General features: G+C 48.7%; 1 protein-coding gene and 1 long non-coding RNA gene across 7 annotated transcripts in view; one reads left to right on the top strand and one right to left on the bottom strand.

Moving 5' to 3' along the window:
- The window catches only part of SNX19 (sorting nexin 19), a 38,789-nt gene extending 34,126 nt beyond the window's left edge, over nucleotides 1-4,663 (top strand). Inside the window, exons 11-12 of one of the 4 annotated variants that reach the window (XM_030841500.2) lie at nucleotides 284-422; nucleotides 1,412-4,663. In XM_030841500.2, coding sequence (XP_030697360.1) covers nucleotides 284-416 — 133 coding nt within the window. In that variant the 3' untranslated portion in view covers nucleotides 417-422; nucleotides 1,412-4,663. Of the gene's footprint in view, nucleotides 1-283; nucleotides 559-1,411 lie in introns of those variants that run through there. The other 3 variants (XM_030841484.2, XM_030841493.2, XM_030841603.3) reach the window with 3 other exon arrangements.
- A 14,112-nt stretch (nucleotides 4,664-18,775) lies between these two features.
- Nucleotides 18,776-26,153, bottom strand: part of LOC115844432 (uncharacterized) — a 326,879-nt gene continuing 319,501 nt past the window's right edge. For all 3 annotated transcript variants that reach the window (XR_011377660.1, XR_011377659.1, XR_011377665.1), the window contains one exon: nucleotides 18,776-20,401. This is a non-coding gene — a long non-coding RNA (uncharacterized lncRNA). The remainder of the gene's footprint in view (nucleotides 20,402-26,153) is intronic.

Raw genomic sequence — 26,153 nt, 5'->3', positions numbered from 1 at the left:
CAGAGCAGTGCCAATGTGCTAATGTAGCTAGCTATAAAGCAATGTGGAATTTCCTAACATCTAGTCTCCAGTACCATCTCCACCTTTACTGGGGTCATAGCCTTTATGAGTTCAACAGACTTTCATTTCATGACAGAGGCTTTGTCCAGCTGTTGATGTTTGGAGTCCACTAAGGATATCAGTAGAGGGGAAAGGGAGAGGGAAGATAAATGTCATAAACAGGATCTGGTGTCTCTAGACCGAGCCAGACCCTCCTCTGAGTTGTTTTGTTCATTTGTTTCAGGCATTTGATTTACTGCCTTTGGGACATCATCCTGGAATTCTTGGATCTCAGTGCCTCTGCTGAGGAGTCCGCCATAACCAGCTCTGCCGCAGACACCCCAGGCAGCCCCAAGAAGATGGGCATCTCCCCTTAGCCAGAGGTTATTTCACCCATTTCTTCGAAGGTTAGGAAGGGAGCATTACTCTGCCACCCAGAGACCAGTCAGGAGGGCTGTGTCTCTGGAACTGGGCTGTGGCTCAGAAGGCCTGGGGTCTCAGTGGCACAGTTCTCCCCCAACTTATACTCCATTTGTACCAGGCGATGAGGGGGTATATGGACCAGTTGCATGCATACCCATTTCCATGCCTCTTTGGTGGTGTTTGGACTGTTGCTGGTGGGCGGATCCTGCTTCCTTTGGAAAAGGAAGCTGTGAGGTAGAGGAATGAGCCCCTTCTGCCTCTCCTTTGCCCTCCTCCCTAAGGTTGTTTGCCGATAGCCTGGCCCTGTGCACACGTGTGCCTCACCCACCAGTGCAGGCTCTAGGTAGACCAGGAGAAAAACCATAGCCAGATTTTCTTAGAGAAGACAATCTTCTGAGTTCGCTGTTCCCACCAGGAAACTGAAAATTCATTCGGGACCACTCTGGAAAGCCAGACCCCTGGTCCTACGTAGCTTCCCAACAGCCCCGCAAGAGGGAGGGAAACCTTTCTCAAGGCGTGCTTCCAGCACATCGGCCCCGTAGAGGGTGTCAGTGCAGGCTTCCTCCCTGGGTGGCTGTACTCTTCCTGTCCCAAAGACCCCAGCACAGACTGACAACACTTCTGGTAGATCCACCCAACCCTCCGTACCCTCTCCTGAGACAGCTGCACCGCAGGTTTTCTTTACTAGCTTTCTAACCCCCTCCCCAAGAGCAAGTGAGTTTTGACCTTTGTGGCCTCCTCAGTCTTCCTTCAACCCAATCAAATGGCAAGTTGCATATTCAGCCCAGAGCTGCCCGAGGGAAGGGAAGCACTTGCCTCTTGGCTGAGAATGCCCGGAGGGAGGAGTGAGGGTTCTCTTCTCTGCAGGTCTCTGGCAGGCCACTTTAGCTCTAAGCCACGAACATTAGCAGCTTACCCAGAAACCGCTTTTTACTTCCTGTTCCTTCAGGATCTAATTAGTCTTGAAGAGCACCAGTGGTGAAAGCAAAGGCATGGCGTCCATTAGAAAGACGGACAATTCGTAGAAATTGGTGGAAGGAAAGGAGGGACGGAGAGCCAGGAGGTAGGCGCTGCACATAGGTCTCACCGCGGGGGGTTCGCTCACCCTCGTCCCTTTAGCTTGCGCTTGCTGGGGCGTGCCTGATGCCACTGAACTGGGACCCTTCCACTTGGAAGAGGGTCTTGGGGTTGGACTGGCGAGAACAGGGTGGGTCTAGGACAAGTGTCAAAGTTCTCTTAGATTAAAACGGCTCACGGGAGAAACCTGTGAAATCTTTCTGCTTCCCCACACCCCACCCCGGAAGGCTTTTAACCATCAAACATGTAGTGAGGTAATTGGGGGCTTTAGTGGTACTGTTAGTGCCTAAAGGCAAGGGGATGAATAAGGTCATGTCACTTGGTTCCTTCTGCCTTAAAAGTTGATTGTTGGGCTTCCCTGGTGGCGCAGTGGTTGAGAGTCCGCCTGCCGATGCAGGGGACAGGGGTTCGTTCCCCGGTCCGGGAGGATCCCACATGCTGCGGAGCGGCTGGGCCCGTGAGCCATGGCCGCTGAGCCTGCGCATCCAGAGCCTGTGCTCCGCAATGGGAGAGGCCACAACAGTGAGAGGCCCGCGTACGGCAAAAAAAACAAAACCAAAACAAAACAAAAAGTTAATTGTTACAGTCACTTTATGGCTCCAGAGTTCTCAGAGCATCTCCCAACCTGGGGCACTCACAGGAGAAGCCGCTCAGCATTTCTCCCTGTGGTAAGTGTCTGCAGGGTGAGGGACTGCAGGGGGCCCAGCGACACTGTGCTGCCCCTCCCTCCCACCGCCAGGGCCAGGGTGCTCTCCAGGAGAGGTGGGGGGCAGCCCCGTGCTCTGCTGCCCTTCTCTCCCCATGCTTTGCTCTCATGTGTACTTGCCACCTATGTTGCTTTGAATCTCTGCTACTAGTTCTGGCTCAGATATGACACAAAACCAGTACACAAGCTGACAACACCGTTAAACCCCTATAACGGTAAATTCTAAGCAATCTTTTGATACTTCCAGCCCAAAGAACACTTCCTTGTATTTCGTGTTCTATAAGAGACCCCGCCTCCATACTCTCTGCCTCAAAAAGATCAGCTGTCTGCAGACCCTCCTCCTACCCAGAAGGGAAATAATGGATATCGTCAAGGAAATAATCAAACCCCATCTGGCTCTGAAACGACCTCCCATGTTTAGGTAGTAGGTTCAGACAACAAGGGAGATAAGCATTTGGGAGCGAGCCACAGGTCTCAGGAAAAGATACTCCAGCTGAGAGAGAGAGTGATGAATGAAGAATTGGACCTACACTAACCTGGAACATCCGTGATTCTCCTTTTGCCCTACCCAGCCCATTCATTTCCAACTTCCACTCTTCCTTTGCTCATGGCACCCAACAACAGTTGTTAGGTCCTGGGCGGAGTAAAAATATGTGTCAGCATGGTCCCTGGCTATATGAGTTAGGTTGCTTTAGCCTGAAATTAAATTACTAGAAACATTTGTCTTCCCTCAGATCAGTACCTGAGTGGGTGAGGCCCAGGGGTTGATGGATTCAACAACTCTGACCTCATAGAGGGCCCAGATTCTTCCCATCTTTTTGCTTTGCCCTTGTAAACATGTTAGCTCGTCCTCAGACTGCCTCCCTTCATAGTTGCTGCGCTTCAGGGCATCACATTCACATATAACAAATATCCATGAAAGAACGGGGGCATCTCTCCCACGTTTTCTTCTAAAGAATGAGGAAACCGTTTTCCAGAAGCCCTCCAAGATTCCTCTTCTCCTGACTCGTTGGCCAGAACTGCCCACCCCTAAGCCAGTCCACTGACATTGAGGATGCATGACCACGACTGGCTCGTAGTCGTGTTTGTCGCCCAGGGAGGAGGTCACTCTCCCGGAAGTTTAGATACCTGAAAAAATAATTAGATGTTAGCAAGGAAGAAGCAGAGGATGGGCGTTGATAAACAGTGTCAGGTGCAGGGGCCATCCCGCCAACATCACCAAAGTCCCCGGTGCTCTAAAAATAGCGAACCAGCTAAGGGTAATGTTTGCGGAAGGTGCCACGTGAAGCCCTTCACGTCCGTTACCTTACATAACCCACACATCAGCCCTGTGAGGTAGTTCTACTCTCTGTCCCCACTTTATAAGGGAACACGAGGCACAGAGACGGTGACCTGCCAGTCACTTGAGGGAAATGGCAGAGCTGAGATACAAATCTTGTCAGTCTGCCCTCAGGCCCACACACATAACCATTGTGCTAATTTGCCTTTCTTCTTACAAAGCAAAATAAGACGGGTTCTCACTTTGAAGGAGCCTATGGTCTAGTAGACGTCTGTGGTAAAGGGCCAGGGAACACGTATTTTAGGCTGTGTGGCCACATGGTGGTCTCTGTTGCAGCTGCTCAGCCCTTCCACTGTGGTGTGAAAGCAGCCACAGGCAGTGTGTATTCAGATGACCGGCTGTTGGCATAAAGCTTTGTTCACACAGAGGGCGGCGGCCGGGTTTGGCCCAGGCCCCTCGTCCAGTGAGAACAGTGCTTACTGAACTGGAGTGTGTGCGTGAGTGACCTGGCGCCCTGGTAAAGGCCTAGCGAACTGCATTCTCACAAGCTCCCAGAGGTAGCCAGTGAGAATGCAGGCCCTCAACCGCACCTCAAGTATCAGGGGCTTAGGACTCGGTCGCCACCTCCAACTGGGTGCAGCTAATGCACCACTAAATATACAGGAGGGGCACTTAATTGAGGCTGGGGAGCCAGGGAGAGCCTGAGGTGATAACATCTGAATTGACTCCTAAAGGATTAACGGGAATTAGCCGGTGAAGCAATGGGGAGGTGTCCAGGTGGAGAGCACAGTGAACCAGGTGGGTAGAGTTACGGGGAGTCCCCCGCATACACATCCTGTCTGGCCTCTTATCTGAGGTGCCCCGAGCGGCCAGGCCCACAGGACAGATGTAATGGCGGTCGAGGGCCACGGGTGGCCGTGTAGCGGGTGCGGAGGTTCCGCCTCACGAGAGAGGAAGCAGTCCTGGAGACCCGTCTACACCAGTGTGTGTGTTTGTAACCCTGCTAAATTGCACACTTCGAAGTGGCTGAGACGGCACATTTTGGTGTATGTTACAGCAATCCAGACATTTTAAAGACAGCTGCGTGCAGCCCAGCACAGGGCGAGCCCGGTGTGTGGGGAGGGAGGGGTGAGAGCCGAGGCGGGAGCCCCGGGGGGGGGGGGGGTCAGGCGGAGGGGGCCTGTGAGCACGAGGGCCCGGCGGGTGAGGGACCTCGGTGGGTTCCCTCTGCACGGCGGGGGTCAAGGAAGAGTCCCCCTGAGAGCGTCTGTCATCTGCAGGCCTGCTACCGGGAACGGGGGGCTCGACCACACGCGCGCGAACCGCCCGGCCTGGTCCTGCCCCTGGGACTCGGCTCCTGCCTCAGCCCCTCCTGACCCCCTTGCTCCCTCCCGGCCTGTTCCCGCCGCTGCCTGCATATGAGGTGGCGGAGTCCTCGCCCTGCCACCTAGTCGGCTCTGAGGACGCCATGTGGTTGGGTAACTCACCTGCACCGAGACTCAGGTCTCTGGTAGAAAAAGGGGCGAAAACGTTAAAACCCTTTTGAGAGTCAATCGAGATCACGTGTAAGAGCAGGTTTGTCAAGCGCCGGCGCCCTGCTGGGACGCAGCGGTGCCATTACTGGCCCCTCCTCAGCTCCTGGACGGAGCCGTGGAGCAGCCTGGCTCCGGACCCACGGCGGCCGCGCTCTGGCCAGACCCCGCCGCCGCGGCCCGGGAGCCTGCAGTTGCTCCTCGCCGTCCTGCGCGCTGCAGACGGGAGCAGGAGCCGTAACGGGGGAGAAGGGAAAGCATGATGCTGCGCTCCTTGAAGGCCCGCTGGGCGGGCTCCGCCATAACGCGGCTGCTCTGTCCCCTTTCCACCGGGAGAGCCGGAAGTCACAGGGCAGCGCTTGCTTGCACTGCCTTGGTGGGCCAGAGAACAAAGCGCTGGAGGCGGAAGGGTTTCCAGCCAGCAAGCCTCCGTCGCTCCTCTGTGGCGTAAAGGGTGAGGAGGCCGCTACACACGGAACACTGGCAGCTACCCCAAAGCCCCTCCCGCACCCTGAGACTGGTCTGCTACTTCGTAGTGCACAGAGACGGCAGGGTCTGGTTTTCTTAAAAACAGGCAGGAAAACACGAACTCAGAAGAATGTGTCAAGCAAGAAACAAGTGAAAATCATCATAACGTTTCCCGGCCGTGAGCCAGGAGCAGCGGGGTTGAAGCAGAGGCAGCACGAAGCGGTGGAGGAAGTTCGGGCGCCAGCAGCCCCCGTGGCACGTGCACTGCGCTCTTCTCAGATTCGCTGAGCCCTCCTGCCGCGTCCCGCGCACTCCCACCTGTCTCTGGTCTGAAAGTACCTGTGAACTCGGCTTTTCTGGAAGTGCACACAAGCAAGTGATAGGATACAGAGAACTACTCCTGGCTTTGACGTCTTCACCAGTAGGACAGAGTCTGGTTTCCCCACACATCTTGATCCTGCAGACCTCACCCACAGGCGCTTCTCTAGGGGCCACTGGCACACTGCTTCTGGGTGTGGAGGGCTGGAGGGGAATGAAAGGAAAGTAATAGAATCAAGATCCAAACTTAGAAAACGTTTCCTAAGTGACATTTTAAGTGTCACTAACGGGTAGCGGGCAGCTCTGCCATTTCCCTCAAGTGACTGGCAGGCCTATCCCAGATAGGCCTCTTTCTCACCAATGTTCGTTTAGGAAATGCAAGCTAATTTTGGTATTAAAGTGCCACAGAGGTTAAGGAGGTAAATCTGCGGCTTACGTATAAATAATCCGCACTTTGACTTTTTCTCAATTGAAGTGTAGTTGATTTACAATGTTTGTTAGTTTCAGGTATACAGCAAAGTGATTTGGTTATACGTATATATGTGTATATCCATTTTTAATGTTTCGATTTTTTTCATTATAGTTTATTACAAGATATTTAATATAGTTCCCTGTGCTATACAGGAAATCCTTGTTGTTTATTTTACATGTGGTCACGTGCACACTTCGACGTTTTTTTCTTCTCCATATGTTCCCTGTTACTGTTGCACTATATTATTATGACCAATGGAGAGTGGGTCATACTTACTTCCAGACACTTGGATTAATCAATGGGGGATAAAGACCAAGACAGATAAACACAAAAGTCTGAGGTTGCAGATAAAGGCACTATCGTGACCACAGAAGCTGTGACTTCTCTGTGCTGGGTATAGCATTGTGTGGTGATCTGTAAGCTTGGGGCATCAGCCCTTTTGTCTGTGCCCCTTGATAAAGAATCATTCTGCCCCTGTAGCTGTCAGAAAGATTTACCATGATTTAGCAAAATGTCTGCACTTCATTTCATATCTTGCCATTAGGGAGGACAGACCTTATTGAGGAGAAAAACCAGCCCTTTCTTTAGAGTTTATATCCTTTACAAATACACAGAGTCCAAATTCAACATAGTGATGGCAAACCAGATTCTTTCCAGAACAGTGAGGGCACCGTTCATTAAGGCTTCATGTGTCTCTAGGAGAATCATGTGGGCTTGGTTGGCAGTAGGACTTCTACTTGGGGACAGAATGTATTATGGAGTTGGTTTAGCCAGGAAGTTGGATGAGATAGTTTCACAGAAGTCTAGGGGCCAGTGTTCTGCTCTCTCCTGCTTCTGTCCTTTGGCCCATGCCCTTTCTCCAGGTAGATGCCCTTCCTTCCTCCAGCTGTGCGTGGGTGGGCACCCTCTATCTGTCAGAGCCATTCAAGGTCAACCTTCTCCTTAAAGCTTTATCTGATTGTGCCACTCAGAGTTACCTATCAACACGCTGCCTCTCAGGTCCTTGTGCATACATGTGGGGTCTTCAGCAAGAGGTTATAATTCTTCAAGGGCAACGAACATTGTATCTGTTCTACTCCCGTTATATCCCGGTGCCTTCTCAACCCTTTTATCTACCTAGTGCAAAATAAATACTGAAGCTCGTTTAATTAAAGACTATTATGCTTATCAGCTCTTAGGAGGTAAAGTATGTGAATAAGTTGAATGAAAGAAGAATTTGCTGGGGACAAAAGATGGAGAAAGGGATGAGGCGAAGCCAGGTTTTCCTTTTTAGGAGCTTATATCTTTATTCTAAAGCAAATATCAAGTGAAAGAAGTTCATTTTTCTATCGCCAAAACCCACACAGTTTTATAAGAGTGCTGTTTGCCATCTAAGTATGTAGGCCGTAAGGTTCTAAAACTATACGCTTTTTAAAGAAAATTGGTCCTGATTTGAAAATGGTTTCTAAAATGATCCAGCCACGAAAACACCCAGCGTGCCCTGTTTACTTTCCAAGTCCCCACCTTCACCTACTCTTTACCGCACTGGGATCAGAAGACAAAACAAAAATCTGCCTGCAAGAAATATTCTCAACTTCTTCCTGCCCCAGACACAGATTTGTAAGGAATGCAGTTTCCATGAAGAGAAAGACAACTTTCTCTCCCATTTGCTTTCTGGAAATCCTTTGGTCCCAGATCCAAAATTCTCTATTTCACACCTTCTCTAATAGTTTAAGTCATGTCTAAGATACGGCAAGGAAAGCTCTTCAGAGACACAGTAATAACCATGAAGAAAAGGAAGCCTAGCATAAATGCCGCTTCACTCTCACAGGTGTTTGCTATCTTCCCCACCAAGTTTGCTGCTGCAACTCTTTGCCCAAACACAGATCAAAACTGGGCAGCTGCCATCAGAATGAAAACTTAGGAACCTAAGACATCCAAATTAGCTGCAGGTCAACATGAAAGTCGCCTGCTGTTTCTGGGCCCCAGAAGGAGCCTCCAGGCCATGACTTGAAAAAGGGCAAGTGCAGGTAAAGGAGGAAGAAGTTCAGTCTGAGAATTAAGACAGTGATGCATTTCGTGAAAAGTAGGAAGCTCTAGACAATGTAGTGCTTGGGTCATATATTATCTTAAGAGTCGGCCCACGGAAGAAGGATCCCATCTGCTGAGGAATGAAGTCCATTCCTGTGCCAGTGCACATTTGCACAACACATGATGTGGAATAGTCTCTGGAGCCAAGATTGGTTGTGTATCCACCCCAGGGCAGGTTGGTCAGTCTCCAGTGTAAACCTCCTTGGGATTAAGCACTTATTCCAGTGTAGAGCACTAGGTAATTAATACCAGATCTGTTCCAGACAGCTTTGTATATCCTGCATATGGGTGAGGACCCAGAAAGTTTCCTTTTCAACGATCTGTTTGGATGAGATAGAAGCTGTTGTTTTAATGTTTGAAACAGAATTTTCCCCCATGTACAGGTGTGCGCCTTGCACAGATATGGGCTTGTGAGTGGCATACGGCATTTGCTTACAAGGCGAGAGCTTGTCTGGACGGATAAGAGGGGAGATAAGTATGCATGTGTGGAGACGGCAGTAATACTCATGGCCTCAGTGCTTGGAGAGCAGGGCTGTGCACCTCCTTCTAGCAGTCTGGAGAGGACTGAGGTGAGTGAGAGCTTGTCTTTCAGCAGGCTCCGCGTCCTGAGGTTTGGGATGTGGAGAATGCCCACTGCTGGAGTGGAGTGACCTGAGATCTATATAAGATTAGGGTTTCTGTAGATGTTTCCCAAGTGATAGAAATTTTCCTCATCTAGTCTTGTTCATAGCAGGCAGCCTTGGACCAATAGTTTGCTTCACCCAATCCTTTCCTGTGTTTATTTCTGAAACCCTTTTCTTAAAAACCAAACTAAGTAAATAATAACAGGAAAAAAAATTTTATAAAGACTTCATAGCTCTGTCATTTTTCCTTTCTTATGCAACTCAAAAATTGCTGTCTCTTTATTCCTTAAATTTTTCTCCTGTATCAGCTTACCAGTCTTTGTGGGTTGACTCGGCTGTCCCACTAGTCTAATTGTCTCTATGATAAATTAATATGGACATCAACTTAAAATTACAGGTAAACCTTAAATGTATGATGTTTCTTATACTTGACTCCATATTTGATATTCTGTGAGGAAGATTGCCCTAGTATTCCCTTCTGTGAAATCAGAATAACCATCGACCCTAAGATTAAACATTTTCATAAATGCTTTCTTTACATGTTCCAAACTATTCGCACAATGTTGTAGACAAAATGCTTGTGTCCCTCCCACCGCAGAATTTTTATGTTGAAGCCCTAGCCCCCAGTGTGATGGTATCAGGAGGTGAGCCAGGGGGAGGTAGTTAGGTTTAGACGAGGTCATGAGGGTGGAAGCCCCCATGATGAAATTAGTGCCCTTGCATGAAGAGACACCAGAGCTTCCTCTCCTCACGCACATGAAGAGGTCACGTGGGCCCCCAGTGAGAAGGTGGCCACCTACAAACCAAGAGAAACGGCCTCAGGATGAAACCTACCTTGCCAGCATCTTGATCTTGGACTTCTCAGCCTCCAGAACCACGAGAAATAAATTTCTGTTGAAGCCACCCAGCCTGTGGGATTTTGTTATGGCAGTCCAAACTGACAGGACAGATGACTAGAAAGGTTAGCCATGGGAATCTCTTCCCCTGACTTTAAGTCTGGGTTCTGAGACTCAGAGACTTTAGTGACTTGTTGAGTTTTCCATGGAAAACCTGTTGTAAAAACTTCAGACATTAGAAAATGCAAAACAGCCTCTGGAGATACTGCTGAAGCTTTCCTCTCCCTTAAATCATCTCTGTAAGTTCAACCTCCTAGAGAAAACTTTCTGAAAAGCAGGGAGAAAATGCCAAATAATTCATGCTCAAGTGGGAAAGGTGCCATGTGAAAGCAGAGGTGGTTGCTGATTGTACCTGTTCATAGTGCTGCGCGCCTTTTCCCTGCTGCCCTGAGAAGCAACGTGTAACGAAGAGGTTCCTTTTTAAGAACTGAAACGTAATGAACAGAAGCTTCCCTTGAATTGGCTGGGCTCAGCACACCTTGCTTGGACTGCATCCAGCTGTGCTCATGGAGCTGCACCTGGAGTAGGTCTGTCCTGACCTGCCCCTGAGGACGTGCCTGTCTGTCCTCTCCAGCAGCTGTAGAGCCCTTGGGGGCAGATTGTCTTGCGTACTGTGATTTCTCCAACTACTACACCGTGGCATCTCCCTAGTTTCCCCTTAAATATTCTGTCGTCTCACAAATTCTCAGAGGCCATGGCTGGTTCCTTCATCCTCTCACACGGGCTCGGGACAGACTTTGCCTGCACACAAAGGCCTGCATCTGTAAGTGGAGTTGGCAGCCTTCTTGTGTCAGTGAGTAATGTCTTTCTTTCTCTTCTGGTAGACTTGGAATCCTCAACACCATCTGGCAATTTTCTCTCCATCTTCCTGCCCACAATGGAGCCACACCCCTGCAACCCCCCTTAAATGCCAGATGACAGCAGGAACCTTCCACTGAGCAGAGGTGAAGCCTTAGACGTCTGTCAGCACCCCCGCTGTAAAGATCTGCCAGCTTCTCAGATCAGTGTGGGAGGAGGCTGTCTGAGTAGGTTTCAGAGCTGCAGCAGTAACACCGGGCCCCACCTCCCATGCCTCTCAGGCTGACCGTCTCATCGGAGGTGCCGACGTCCCCAGAAGCAGGCCCCAGACTGGCGGCCCTTAGCCAGGACCCATCTCAGAAGCACATGCCCAGCTGGAGCCTCCTGGTTGCTGGGGTGAAAGGACCTCTCTATCACCATAGGAGGAATCTGATGAATTCTGGACTAAAAAGGGGTGTTGTTTTCCCCCAATGACAGAGGTACTCTCTAGTCCCCAACCCAGCCCCTGGTGAAAGGTATTTTTGTTTGTCTTTTTTACCTTTTTATTACATCTTGTCTTGTTTATAATGCTGAGCTGAAATGGGAGGGAGCGGTCACACCAGAGGATGTGAATTATCTTGCAGTCAGGGGGGGAGATTCGGCCACCAGCACGTGATAAGGGAAGGTGAGACGGGAGAGGAGCGGAGAGTCAGCTCCACGGGGACCGGTTAGGTGTTCAGTGGCCGTAACTGACTGTTTCACCTCACAGGAACACACAACTCCGTGTACGTGGGTGCTGATCTCAGTCTTACAGGGAAGCACTCCTTGACACGGGAAAGCAGGCGATGGATAGTCCATGAGACCCCTATGTAGATTGTTCCTATTCAACTCTTCAGGCGTATACAGGCAGAGAAAGAACCATTTCAAAGGTGAGCTTTAAAAACATCACCTGGCATTCTTTGGAACTGTTGTCACAGGGCAGTATATGGATTGTGAACAAATTCCCCCTCCCTCACCCCAAATCCACCCAGAAGGGAATGTCTGAAATGGGGAGGAAACACACATCTGCCTGGGCACGGTGACCTTGAACAAACCTCTTCATTTCCCTGGACTTTTCTTTCTTTCTTTCCATACAGAGGATGGGCTGGATGTTGGATGAAACCCTGTCCAGCTCTGTCACATCAGTTAGAGAGCAAAGACTGTGCCTTCCAGTTCCTGGCCAGTTTCTGGAACAGTGATGATGCTTTCTGAATGTTTGTCATCAAAACGAATGAATGATTATATTTCATCTTGACTCTTATCTCAGTAGAGATTTTCTTCCACTTCATTTCGGTCTCAGTTTGAGGAAAGAAGGAAGGAAGGAACGAAGCATGATGAAAGTGAGGGAGGAAAGAATGTAGCTTTGACTCTGAAGGACTGTCTTGACTTTCTCTGGGCTCCTAGAGTAAAAGTCCCTGTCCTCCATTCTCCCTCTCTAAGCCTTCCAAAAGCACATGGATTAAGGCTACCATACAGCTTTGAGGAATAAGCCACACCCCCAGACTTCCATGGAGTCCAAGGACCTATTCATCCCCAATTAGCCTGTCTCGGGTTGATCATCAAAGTACACACTTCTGCTTTTCATTTTTCTAGAGTCTTTTCCATCAGCTCTTCTTCCATTTTATCTTTTCATCATTCCTCTGAGGAATGTAATACTTTACACATGTATAGGACTTTCTCAATTATGAAGTATTTCATATCCAATGTTTTATTTAGATCTTGACAATCACTTTTTAAGGTAATTTGGGGGAGTTATTAGTGTCTTCATTTTACTGAAAAAGAAACTTTTGCCCAAGGTCAGTCACCCATCTTTTCAAGAGGCAGCAGCACAGGGATTAAATAGTTCTGCCGACCGACAAGCAGGTGTGAATCCCAGCCCCACCACTGATTTAGCTCTGTGTCCTTCGGTAGGTGATTTAAAATCTCCGCGCCTTAGTTTTTTCATTCATTAAATGGGAATGACATGGAGCTCTCCTCACAGAGAACAGGCGGGAGAAGGGGTTACACTTAGGACCCTTAGTACAAGCTCTAGCACCAGTGCATAATAAATGTTTGTCGTTTTCATTGCCGAAGCCAAGACTAGAACCCGAGTCCCCCAGCTTCCAGCTCAGGGATATTTCCACTGCCCCCACGGGTGTCATCCTCAGCGTGCAGACCAGAACCTAAGGCCATCCGCGTTTCAGTGAAAAGCTCATCCAAGTCTCCGTTTATTGGGTCCAGAGCTAACATCTCCTGGAACTCCATTAAACAAAGCTGCTTCCCGTTGCTCTGGGCAGGGTGTCAACCCTCTAAAGTTTCAAAAGTGTATAAACCAAGCTCTCTCATCCCGTATTACTGACAGCCTGAAGGCAGACACTCCCACTGTCCTGGGGAAAGGCCTTCTTCCTTCAGTCTTAAGAGACAAGGCTCAGGGTGACTTGTTGCTATGGTGATTCTCCCTCCTACCTCCCAGCATTCGCTCAGGCCAAGTGTCCACTGGAAAAGTCTCTCTTCTCTTCCTTCCTCTTGCCATTTTCATTGGTGCCAGACTAGTTGATTCTGGACCATTGGTTTCTGACTCTCTGCGTACAAGTTTTGTCTTTTGCACTTTTATTATGTACCTCTTGCGAGTACGGCCTATGTTGTCTGTGGCTTTGTACTCTACGTTGCACGTAGCAAATGCTCAGGACTCAGCAGGGACATAAACAGTGCTTAATTCACGAATGGACGGACTGTCTGAGGGATTGGTGGTGGACTCTCCGAGTAGGTGACAATCATCCCCACACCTTGGCTGCAAGTTCAGGTGGTCAGAGAACTTGCCCAGGTGGCGTTCAACACCACAGTGCTTGAAAAGGGGAGAAGTTTCAGGAGTTGTCTTGGGGGAGGGAAGAGAGTTCTCTGCATACTCACACCAGGCCGGCTGCCGCTGAGCCTCAGAACCTGGGCTGTGCCACCGTCTGAGAGCAAGGTGTGCTCACGGAAAACGCAGACGGAACCACAACTCGGGGAGCACGCCCAGCCAGACGCGACCTTATTCTTCAGTTAACGACAAGGGAAAGTCATCTGACCCAGGGTCACTCGGCACCAAAGTCCCGCAACAGAAGGGGCTCCACTTAAAGGGCAGCGCAAATCCAGGGCATTAAAATAACCTGAATGGTGTTGTTTTCTGATCAAGTGCCTTTCCCTCTCGGGTTTGTGATTTTTGAGCCTAAGAATGTCTCCTCACAGCTCAGGTTTCTCTGCTGCCACCCTGGTCTCAGGCCTGGAATGTGCGCACTGGCCGTTGAGGTCTGATGTAACTATGTCACAGTCCCAAAATGGAGAGACATTATCTCATGGCCGGTGGCAGCAGGCAGGCACCGGCGTGCTGCTGGCAGCCCCGGCTCAAGGCGGCTGGTCCCGGGAGTGTTGCATGTCCCAACTCTCAGCGGACAGACGGCCGGAGGCCCTAGGCTCCGATCTGTGCCCAGTAAGTTGGGGTCCTGCAACTCTTCCCGCCCAGAAGCAGACACGGGGAAACACAGGCCTAGGTGCAGACAGGCTCACTTTTGGACAATCACGTTGGTTCACAGAAAGGCGGTCCCTGGTCGGGAGGCCCTTGAGCATCTGGAGGGCTCAGTCAGATGCAGGGAGCGGCCGATCACACGATGAAACGCGTGGGCTCACGGCCACGCTGAGATGCTATCCTTCCTTAGCTGGGCCCCTGGGGGCGACGGCTTCACCCGCAGGGCAGGTGGGGCCTGGTGGTCTATGAGGAACCATCCCTTTCAGCACTTGAAGGGGCCGAGGCCTCAAGGGGGACCATGCACCGCTTGTGCACAAGAGAGGGCAGCAGGGCCTGGCCGCTCAGTCGTGATGACCTTCTGGGTGGGGATCTGCCCCTTCCCATGCAGCTCGGGGAGGAGTGCGGGCGGGCCCTGGCCTCCTTGGCCAGCCTGCTCACTCACTCACTCCGCCACCTCTGCCGTGAGAACTGCTGTGGCAGCCCAGCCATTGCCCACACGGGTCCCTCCCACTCCTGCCTCTGCCCCACTGACTCCTTCCAGACGGCTGCTCGAGCCGCTTCTCGGTGGTCCGGGCCATGCCTCCTGATGGGCACAGCACGGAGCGCCCAGCCTCCAGGCCCTAGGCGGAGCTCCTCGAGGGCGGGAGCCTGCACCGCTGCTTCCATCCCGCACACAGTTCCTGCCACCGCCCGTTACCGCCACATGTGGGCACCCGGGTGCCTTCGAGGCCCTTGCACGCGGAGACTGTAGTTTACCTCTCGGCGCCCCCAGTGCCGGGAGGCGTGCTCACAACACTGACTCAAGAACACACCAGCTCCAATGGCATCCATCACACTTGGTATCAAAACCCAAGATGGGATCCAGGGATGCAGCCTCCTTTCCCACGTGCAGCCTCCTTATCTCCCCCCGCCAGGCCCAGCACACTCGCGTCCGGCCTCTGTGCGGCCCTCCTGCCCGCGTGCCTGCCCGGACGTGCAGTTCTCACGCCCTCATCCGTCGTCTCTTGCCAAATGCCACCTTCTCTTCTCAGAGAGGACTTTCCTGGTCACGCTGTCTAGAAAACAGCTTTCCTCATCCCACGGCCCCTGCCCGCTTTGTCTTCCTAGCACTTCTTACCAGCTGGCTGTCATCACGTTGTCTCACGCTGTAGGACAGTACACGACGCTACACATTTTTAGATTGTTTTTTTTATTGTGTGTGACTGACCCGCACAAGACTGCAAGCTCCAGGTGAGCCAGGACCTCGCTTTATTCCCAGCTTGTCCTTGGTGCCCACAGCAGTGCCAGAACGTTGCAGGCACTCACCGTTTGCTGAATGAATGGGTGGGGAAATGCATGAGCAGATGAACATTCCTTGGTAAAGTAAGGGCCATTGTGCATGATAATGTGATGGGTAGTCAACCACGGCATGACATGAGGCTTCATTTTAAAGAACCAAAGAGCATCAGAACTATAAAGGTCCTTGAAAGTCAGTCAACCCCCAACTGTACAGAGTAGGAAACTGAGGCCCAGGGAGGGAGAATGAATGCAGTGAACACTCACAAAGTCAGTGTCTTTGACTTCTAACCAACTGTCAGCTCTTCCTAAAACAGGGTCTGACGGGACGATTCATCTGAACAGATTCTGAGCTATGAATTTTCTACTAGTTTTGCATTCAATTAAGTTGTATGAGGATGAAAAACAAAACAAACACGAGAACAAGGCCAGCAGCGTCAAATTTCACCTCCTCACACCTTCAGGTGTCTTAAGAGGCATGAATGGAAAGCAAGCTTCTCTACCAATGTTGTCCAGACTCCCTTCAGTCACCTAAGACCTGCACAAACACTGGGACATTGCTTCTGCATTCTTCCCGACCTTTGTGTGCTAGGCGGGACCCTGCAGGACTGTCTGCATTTGGAATAGAGGAAATCCAAGCCTGTGCCCAAAGCTAAGCTGGGGCTCTGGGCCTCTATTCACCCTTCTCCCTGGACACCTGTGGAATCTGACTGCAGCCACTTTAGATGGACAGGACCCACTGGAAAAGTGTCCTGCTCATCGGACATCAGCCATTCCAGATGTTCCTTTAAAAAAAAAATTCTCCAGGGGCTTCTAAGAAAGTCCCAGCCAGTCAGAAGCCTTCCTTCCCAGCTGGCCCTCCAGAGTGACTGCCCCCTTACTCTCCGTGTAAGATTGTGTTTGACAGCAATGGAAACCAACGGTTCAACACCAATCATTTCTTGGCAGAACAGACTGGCATGAGACTTGTCCCAAAACAAAATAAGCCCTTCAGGGAAGTATATTTCAAGCTGGGCTCGCGTTCCCAAGCCTCTGAGATGCTTACATGGCTGACACAGGAGCCGAGGGCGGCTGAGCTCCAGCAGAGCCAACAATGATCGGCAGTAATAGGACAGCGACAAGGGGACACTCAGGGCCGGGTGTGTTCCTGAAGGGCTCAGACAAGGGTAACTGGACATGCTGCAGACCTCCTCCTGGGGAGAGGCTGTCTACACTGCAGCCTGCTCTTCTCAAATGGCCTCCTTGGTGATTTCAGTCCTGGAGGAGGGGTGTGGAGGTCAGAATAGCACCCCTTCCTTTCCCTCCACTTCTTTTTACTTCCCAATTCCTCCACAATTCTTTCTCACCACCACCGCCTTTCCCACGGCTCTATGTGCCACTTGGGGGAGCTGTGTGGACCTTCTGTCACCAGAGAGCATGCCATGTCATCTGTGTCTGGAAACTTGTTCCATCATACGGCTCTGGTCGTCTGCATCCTAAGTTGCTATAAAGCCTTGCTTTCTAGGCTTGGTTCCAGTGCGGGCCCATAGCATGGCTCAAACATCAAAGGTGGAAAAGGCCCCAGGGACATCATGGTTCTCGGCGCCCTGGGGGTAACCAGGCCACTTTTGCGCTGCATCTTCTGAATGCCCACCAGAGGGCGCCCGAGACTTCCGGAGGCAGGCCGCGGCCGGGGCCTCAAGGCCAGCAGGTGGCGCTGTTGCCTCATCCACAAGCAGGGAGAGCGGTCCCAGCTGGGCGCGAGGGCAGCGTCCCCGTGGCGAGCAGGTGGCGCCCCTGAGGGCGGAGGGCGATCCTAAAGGAGATGACGCCGCGGCCCCGCCAAACGCGGCTTCCCCGCCCCAGAAGCACAGCCAGGCCCCAGCTAGCCTGACTCGATGGAAAGCTCCAGGTAGGAACTGGATTCTCGGTTTGGGGTTCTAGCTGCGCAGCTGTTGCCGGGAGGCCTGGTAGGAAGTCCATTCATTCTCTCTCCCCGCAGCTTCTTCGACCTTCCATGTGTTCGCCCAACATAAATTAAAGCCATACTGTGGGACCAGGTGGGCTCAGGACTTAGGAATGAAAAGGACAATCCCTGTGCTAGACGGCGTCTTGGTTGGCAGGATGGGGAGGGGTGTGGGGAGATTCTAGACGGCCTGCAAGCTGATGTGGGCAGAGGGGCAGCCAGGGCAGAGGCGGCCAAGGCAGCCTGCAGGCTGAGCGGGCGCGTGTGAGTGACAGGTGTCAGGAAAGGAGCCGGGTGAGGACGCGGAACCAGACGGGGGCTTCAGGCTGGGTCCAGATGTCCCTCCCTGGGTGTCAGGGTCCACATGCTCTGGGCAAGGGAGAATCGCTGAGAGCATGATTTATTTACAGGTGCATGAACCTGCACTCACTAGTTGATAAATAAGTAATCCCCAGGGTGAAGGAGAAGGGGGAGACACCCTCACAAGGTCCACCCTCTGCTGGGTTTACCTGGACCCAGAGCCCTCTCCAGGCACTGTTCTCTCTGCTTCCAACCCGACCAAGAAATACAATAGACTCAGTAGGTTGTGGACTTGTCAGGATCTAAAACTGAAGAGCCGCCGTCTATTTATTTAGCAAGATAAATATGCACATTCATTATTTATGCAGGATAATAAGTAAAGAATTTATAAAGCCACATATTGTCATTTATTCATCAAAACAAAGGTGCAGACCCACATTTTATAGATAAGAAACGTGAGACTCAGGTCACAGAGTTCATAAATGGTGGCACTGGCACTCCCGTCCGGGCTTTCCGATCCCTCCTCACCAGGGTCCTTATGGAATTGACCACCCAGCTGGGGAAGTGAAGTCTGGCGTCTCTGGTACCCAGAGATATCGGATCCCTGGTTTCAGTTTTCATTCTAAACCCCCTTTCCATCCAATATGAGCACCAGCTGGTCCCCAGCACTGAGGATCGCACTGCACCATGAGTTCTGGAGAGACTGGAGGGATTTTCAAGTGTCCCACTGTATGGGGCACCATGGCCAGGGCAGTAGTCAGGTGGGCCGTACAAAGCTTTGTTGGCATCCAGGACAGTGTTGGAGGGAGGGCCATCCATGAGTGTCTGTGATTTTGTGGACCCAGACACTTGGTCTCCAAACAGAAAACAGGCCTGAAATTTCATTTTCTTTTTTTTTTTTTACATCTTTATTGGAATATAATTGCTTTACAATGGTGTGTTAGTTTCTGCTTTATAACAAAGTGAATCAGTTATACATATACACATGTTCCCGTATCTCTTCCCTCTTGTGTCTCCCTCCCTCCCACCCTCCCTATCCCACCCCTCCAGGCGGTCACAAAGCACCGAGCTGATCTCACTGTGCTATGCAGCTGCTTCCCACTAGCTATCTACTTTACGTTTGGTAGTGTATATATATCCATGCCTCTCTCTCGCTTTGTCACAGCTTACCCTTCCCCCTTCCCATATCCTCAAGTCCATTATCCACAGTAGGTCTGCGTCTTTATTCCTGTCTTACCCCTAGGTTCTTTACGACATTTTTTTTTTCTTAAATTCCATATATATGTGTTAGCATGCGGTATTTGTCTTTCTCTTTCTGACTTACTTCACTCTGTATGACAGACTTTAGGTCCATCCACCTCATTACAAATAGCTCAATTTGGGACCTAATGAAATTTCATTTTTTGAAGTTTCTGCTACAGAGATCCCTTGCCAGTGTATTGAAATTAATAGAGAAAATGTTTTTAATCAACTAAGTGCACTGAGTGCTGTGTAAAGATCCCGGAAGGAATAAAGCCCACCAGTGAGGCAGAGAGAAGTGGAATTCTAGCAAAGACAAGTGAAGGACCCCATACTCAACATCACTGGAAGGAAGCTAAACCCTGCAAGAGGACAGTGATGGGGGCAGACCGTAAAAAAAAAAAAAAGCAGTTAACAAATGACATGAAATGGTCCATAAAATAACATGTAAATTAACATCAGATTTCCAAGAATCTTTGGGTTGAGCACTTAAAAGACCACCTCTCCGAAGCTCACAATCTGGGATGACAGTACTGCACCCCATAGAGGGCAAACAACTTGCTCTCATAGAAATAGCTGCTGTCAGCTTGGGCTCACAGCAGGTCCGGCCCTGGTTTCTGTGCTCTATATGAATTAACTCATTTAATCCTCCCAAAGAGGGCCTGGAGGACGGGGGTTTCCCCCATATTTTCAGATGGCGAAATGGAAGCTTGGGAAGGTTAAGTAACTTGCCAGCTCATCTAGTCATAAGTGGCAGAGCTGGGATTCACATCCACGTGGTCCAGCTCCTAGCCCATCCTCACAATCACGTTGCTTTGTCACTGGGTCCAAGAACCAGGGCAAATCAGTAGCAGAACCAACGAAGCTCTGATACTCCACTCCTAGATCCTGTTCTCTCCACCGTGGCACTCTTCCCTGGTCCTGCAGCCCCTCTGTCCGGGATGCTCTTCACCCAGCTCCCCAAGGGCCTGCTCCCTCAATTCCTTCTCTGACCACCCCAGATAAAGCAGCTACACCCTCCCACCCTGCGCACCCCGGCACACCCGACACCCTTGGCTCTGCAGTTACCACCACCTACTTGTGCTTCATGTGTCTTCTCCCCTAAAACGCATCATCTGAAGGCAGTGTCTGTTGTTCTCAGGGCCACAGCCCCGGTGCCCGGCACACAGGAGCGTTCAGTAACCAGTCAATGAATAAACAAATGAGCAAGTTGTAGATAAATTCCCAGGCCCGAAGCGGAGAACTCGGGTGCTCCGTGCCCCATGCTGAGGTCGCCCTTGGCTCCTTGTGTCTGAGATGCTACCCACACGCCCAAACCAGGCCAGATGCTGCCTCCTCTGGAAACCTGAATCCTTCCACCATCTGAGCTACCGATGAGACTCATTCCTCGAGGTTTACTCTCACATCTCCATGAATCTTCTCTTCAACTGTGGGTACGTCTGAAAGGGAGAACGTAATACGTCAATGAATTATCAGCCGTGGACACTCCTGAATGTACTAAGATAGTACGTAAACAACATTTTATATATAACAGATCCAAACTAAAATCTAGCTAGCCTGGATGCAGCCCTTAGAGCGCACCCATCACAGTGCCAGCCGCTTTACATGCTGCACGGGGTGCCAGCTGTTTCTGGCTCTCAGCTTTCCTGGCACCCGTGGGGACTGCACTTCCCAGAACCTTTGTGGGTGGGTAGGTGGCACCGTGTGACTGGTCCTAGCCCATCCGATGTAGGTGGGCCTGTTACCCATTTAAAATGCTAACGAGAGACGCTTGGGAGCTCTCTTTCCCTTTTGGTTCAGCCACCCGGCAACCTCAGCCTGAGGCCCTGAGTGACGATGTGGAGCAGGGGCCCCATGTCCCCAGTCTCTGCACAGCACTCTTTGGGGGTGGTCTGTGCTGTCATCGTTGTGCAGATAAAGAACAGGCTCTGAGTTATTAAACGATTTTCCTGAGATGACACATCTAATAAGTGACAGAGGCAAGAATGGAACTCAGGTGTGTCTGATGCTCAAACACATAACTTTCACCTGCTTTTACTCTCGCTTCCAAATCTTTATTAAATACACAAGGAATAGGACAATGGGAATACCAGCTATTCCCTGGAAAACAGAAGCTTTGTCAGGGCACCACGGCTCTGGGAAGTCAGGAGGGCAATGGGGGCCTGGGAATCCAGGGAAGCCCTCGTGTTTAGTTTTTAAAGAGTGAGGATACAAATGCATTCTCACCAATACTGAGGCTCTTTAAGAGGAAGGGGGTGGAGGGGCTTCCCTGGTGGCGCAGTGGTTGAGAGTCCGCCTGCCAATGCAGGGGACGCGGGTTCGTGCCCCGGTCCGGGAGGTTCCCACATGCCGCAGAGCGGCTGGGCCCGTGAGCCGTGGCCGCTGAGCCTGCACGTCCGGAGCCTGTGCTCCACAACGGGAGAGGCCACAGCAGTGAGAGGCCCGCGTACCGCAAAAAAAAAAAAAAAAAAAAGAGAAAAAAAGAGGAAGGGGTGGGGAATCAGACACGGAAAAGAAGCCACTATAAATACTGTGACCAACGGAATTCCTGTGGCCTGATGGCTTTGACAATAACCCCCTGGCTAGGTGTAATCACACCTCCTCACCACACGAGATTAGCTAATACGGGTGAAGCACTTGGAGTGCTTCTAAAGGAAGCAAAATACTGTCATTGTTAGTATGACTCTGTCAGATGCCTCCCTCTTGAGATTCTCAGCGGATTCGCTCTGTGCAGTTCGGCTGCTTCTTGCATCGCTGCTTCCAGAACCAGGAACAAGTTTCTCCGGATCAGATGGGCTTCCCTGCTACTTCTTTGGAAGATGTGTTAAAATGAAGGTCCTGGGGCCCCAGGAGCAGGTGGAGACCAGCAGGGGGAGGAGTCAATAAAAGGGGAGAAAGAGAAAGAAGGACAGTAACAGCATCTCAACTCTCTCTTCTTCCGATTAAGGCCTTTGCCGAAGCACCGCATTTGTTTAGAAGAGCAAATGAGGTGTAATTTGTTACTGAAAGCGGAGCTTGAAGCTCTCACTATAAATAGCATATAATAAGCAAAATCCTTGCTAGCTCAGAGAAAAAAAAGGGACCCTAAAAAGAAAAAGAACACTGATGCATAGAACAGACCGTTATAAAAATGGGAGAGGAGAGACCTTCAAATTGGTGGAAGAGTAAGAGGTGGAGATCACCTTCCTCCCCACAGATACATCAGAAATACATCTACACGTGGAACACCTCCTACAGAACACCCACTGAACGCTGGCAGAAGACCTCAGACCTCCCAAAAGGCAAGAAACTCCCCACAACTTGATGTATGCTGCATCGGTGGAATACCTGAATAGACAACGAGTCATTCCAAAATTGAGGCAGGGGACTTTGGGACCAACGATATATATATATATATATTTTTCCCCTTTTTCTCTTTTTGTGAGTGTGTATGTGTATGCTTCTGTGTGTGATTTTGTCTGTATACCTTTGCTTTTACCATTTGTCCTAGGGTTCTGTCTGTCCATTTTTGTTTTTTTTCATTACTTTTTACTTTTTTTATTTTTAATAATAATTATTTTTCTTTTCTTTTCTTTTCTTTCTTTCTTTCTTCTTCCTTCCTTTCCTTCCTTGCTTCCTTCCTTTTTTCTTTCTTTCTTTCTTTTCTTTCTGCCTTTTCTTCTGAGCCATGTAGCTGACAGGGTCTTGGTGCTCCAGCCAGGTGTCAGGCCTGTGCCTCTGAGGTAGGAGAGCCAAGTTCAGGACACTGGTTCACCAGAGACCTCCCAGGTCCACGTAATATCAAATGGCGAAAGCTTTCCCAGAGATCTCCATCTCAACTCTAAGACCCAGCTCCACTCAACGACCCACAAGCTACAGTGCAGGACACCCCATGCCAAACAACTAGCAAGACAGGAACACAACCCCACCCATTAGCAGAGAGGCTGCCTAAAATCATAATAAAGTCACAGACACCCCAAAACACACCACCGGACACAGTCCTGCCCACCAGAAAGACAAGATCCAGCCTCATCCACCAGAACACAGGCACTAGTCCCCTCCACCAGGAAGCCTACACAACCCACTGAACCAACCGTAGCCACTGGGGGCAGACACCAAAAACAATGGCAACGACGAACCTGCAGCCTGAAACTACAAAGCCTCCAGTCTTTGATGGAGACCCCAAACACAGTAAGTTAAGCAAAATGAGAAGGCAGAGAAACACACAGCAGATGAAGGAGCAAGGTAAAAACCCACCAGACCAAACAAATGAAGAGGAAATAGGCAGTCTACCTGAAAAAGAATTCAGGGTAATGATAGTAAAGATGATCCAAAATCTTGGAAATAGAATGGAGAAAATACAAGAAACATTTAACAAGGACCCAGAAGAACTAAAGATGAAACAAACAATGATGAACAACACAATAAATGAAATTAAAAATTCTCTAGAAGGAATCATTAGCAGAATAACTGAGGCAGAAAAATGGATAAGTGACCTGGAAGATAAAATAGTGGAAATAACTGCTGCAGAGCAGAATAAAGAAAAAAGAATGAAAAGAATTAAAGACAGTCTCAGAGACCTCTGGGACAACATTAAACACACTAACATTTGAATTATAGGGGTCCCAGAAGAAGAGAAAAAGAAAGGGACAGAGAAAATATTGAAGAGATTATAGTTGAAAACTTCCCTAATATGGAAAAGGAAATAGTCAAGTCAAGTCCAGGAAACACAGAGAGTCCCATACAGGATAAATCCAAAGAGAAACATGCCAAGACACATATTATCAAACTATCAAAAATTAAATACACAGAAAAAATATTAAAAGCAGCAAGGGAAAAACAACAAATAAAATACAAGGGAATCCCCATAAGGTTAACAGCTGATCTTTCAGCAGAAACTCTGCAGGGCAGACGGGAGTGGCAGGACATTTTTAAAGTGATGAAAGGGAAAAACCTACAACAAGAATTACTCTACCCAGCAAGGACCTCATTCAGATTTGATGGAGAAATTAAAAGCTTTACAGACAAGCAAAAGTAAGAGAATTCAGCACCAGCAAACCAGCTTTACAACAAATGCTAAAGGAACTTCTCTAGGCAGGAAACACAAGAGAAGGAAAAGACCCACAATAACAAACCCAAAACAATTAAGAAAATGGTAATAGCAACGTACATATCAATAATTACCTTAAATGTAAATGGACTAAATGCTCCAACCAAAAGACATAGACTGGCTGAATGGATTCAAAAACAAGACCTGTATATATGCTGTCTACAAGAGGCCCACTTCAGACCTCAGGACACATACAGACTGAAAGTGAGGGGATGGAAAAAGATATTCCATGGAAATGGAAATCAAAAGAAAGCTGGAGTAGCAATTCTCATATCAGACAAAATAGACTCTAAAATAAAGACTAAAAAAAAAAAAAAAAAAAGAACAGTAAAAAAAAATAAAATAAAATAAAGACTATTACAACAGACAAAGAAGGACACTATATAATGATCAAGGGATCAATTCAAGAAGATCTAATAATTGTAAATATTTATGAACCAACAGAAGAGCACCTCAATACATAAGGCAAATGCTAACAGCCATAAAAGGGGAAATTGACAGTAACAGAATCATAGTAGGGGACTTTAACACCCCACTTTCACCAATGGACAGATCGTCCAAAATGAAAATAAATAAGGAAACACAAACTTTAAATGATACATTAAACAAGATGGACTTAATTGATATTTATAGGACATTCCATCCAAAAACAACAGAATACACCTTCTTCTCAAGTGCTCATGGAACATTCTCCAGGATAGATCATATCTTGGGTCACAAATCAAGCCTTGGTAAATTTAAGAAAATTGAAATCGTATCAAGTATCTTTTCCAACCATAATGCTATGAGACTAGATATCAATTACAAGAAAAAAATTGTAAAAAAAAAAAACACATGGAGGCTAAACAATACACTACTTAATGGCCAAGACATCACTGAAGAAATCAAAGAGGAAATAAAAAAATACCTAGAAACAAATGACAGTGAAAACACGATGACCCAAAACCTATGGGATGCAGCAAAAACAGTTCTTGCAGGGAAGTTTATAGCAATACAATCCTACCTCAAGAAACAAGAAACATCTGAAATAAACAACCTAACCTTACAACCTAAAGTAATTAGAGAAAGAAGAACAAAAAATCCCCAAAGTTAGCAGAAGGAAAGAAATCATAAAGATCAGATCAGAAATAAATGAAAAAGAAATGAAGGAAACAATAGCAAAGATCAATAAAACTAAAAGCCGGTTCTTTGAGAAGATAAACAAAATTGATAAACCATTATCCAGACTCATCAAGAAAAAAAGGGAGAAGACTCAAATCAATAGAATTAGAAATGAAAAAGGAGAAGTAACAACTGACACTGGAGATACAAATGATCATGAGAGATTACTACAAGCAACTATATGCCAATAAAATGGACAACCTGGAAGAAATGGACAAATTCTTAGAAAAGCAAAACCTTCCAAGACTGAACCAGGAAGAAATAGAAAGTATAAACAAACCAATCACAAGCACTGAAATTGAGACTGTGATTAAAAATCTTCCAACAAACAAAAGCCCAGGACCAGATGGCTTCACAGAAGAATTCTATCAAACATTTAGAGAAGAGTTAACACTTATCCTTCTCAAACTCTGCCACAATATAGCAGAGGGAGGAACACTCCCAAACTCATTCTATGAGGCCACCATCACCCTGATATCAAAACCAGATAAAGATGTCACAAAGAAAGAAAACTACAGGCCAATATCACTGATGAACATAGATGCAAAAATCCTCAACAAAATACTAGCAAACAGAATCCAACAGCACATTAAAAGGATCATACACCATGATCAAGTGGGGTTTATCCCAGGGATGCAAGGATTCTTCAGTATACACAAATCAATCAATGTGATACACTATATTAACAAACTGAAGGATAAAAACCATATGATCATCTCAATAGATGCAGAAAAAGCTTTCAACAAAATTCAACACCCATTTATGATAAAAAATCCCTCCAGAAAGTAGGCATAGAGGGAACTTACCTCAACATAATAAAGGGCATATATGACAAACCCACAGCCAACATCATTCTCAATGGTGAAAAACTGAAACCATTTCCACTAAGATCAGGAACATGACAAGGTTGCCCACTCTCACCACTATTATTCAACATAGTT

Source organism: Globicephala melas, chromosome 8 (assembly GCF_963455315.2).
Source record: "Globicephala melas chromosome 8, mGloMel1.2, whole genome shotgun sequence".
Lineage (NCBI taxonomy): Eukaryota > Metazoa > Chordata > Mammalia > Artiodactyla > Delphinidae > Globicephala > Globicephala melas.
This window is presented reverse-complemented; position numbering and strand designations above follow the sequence as displayed.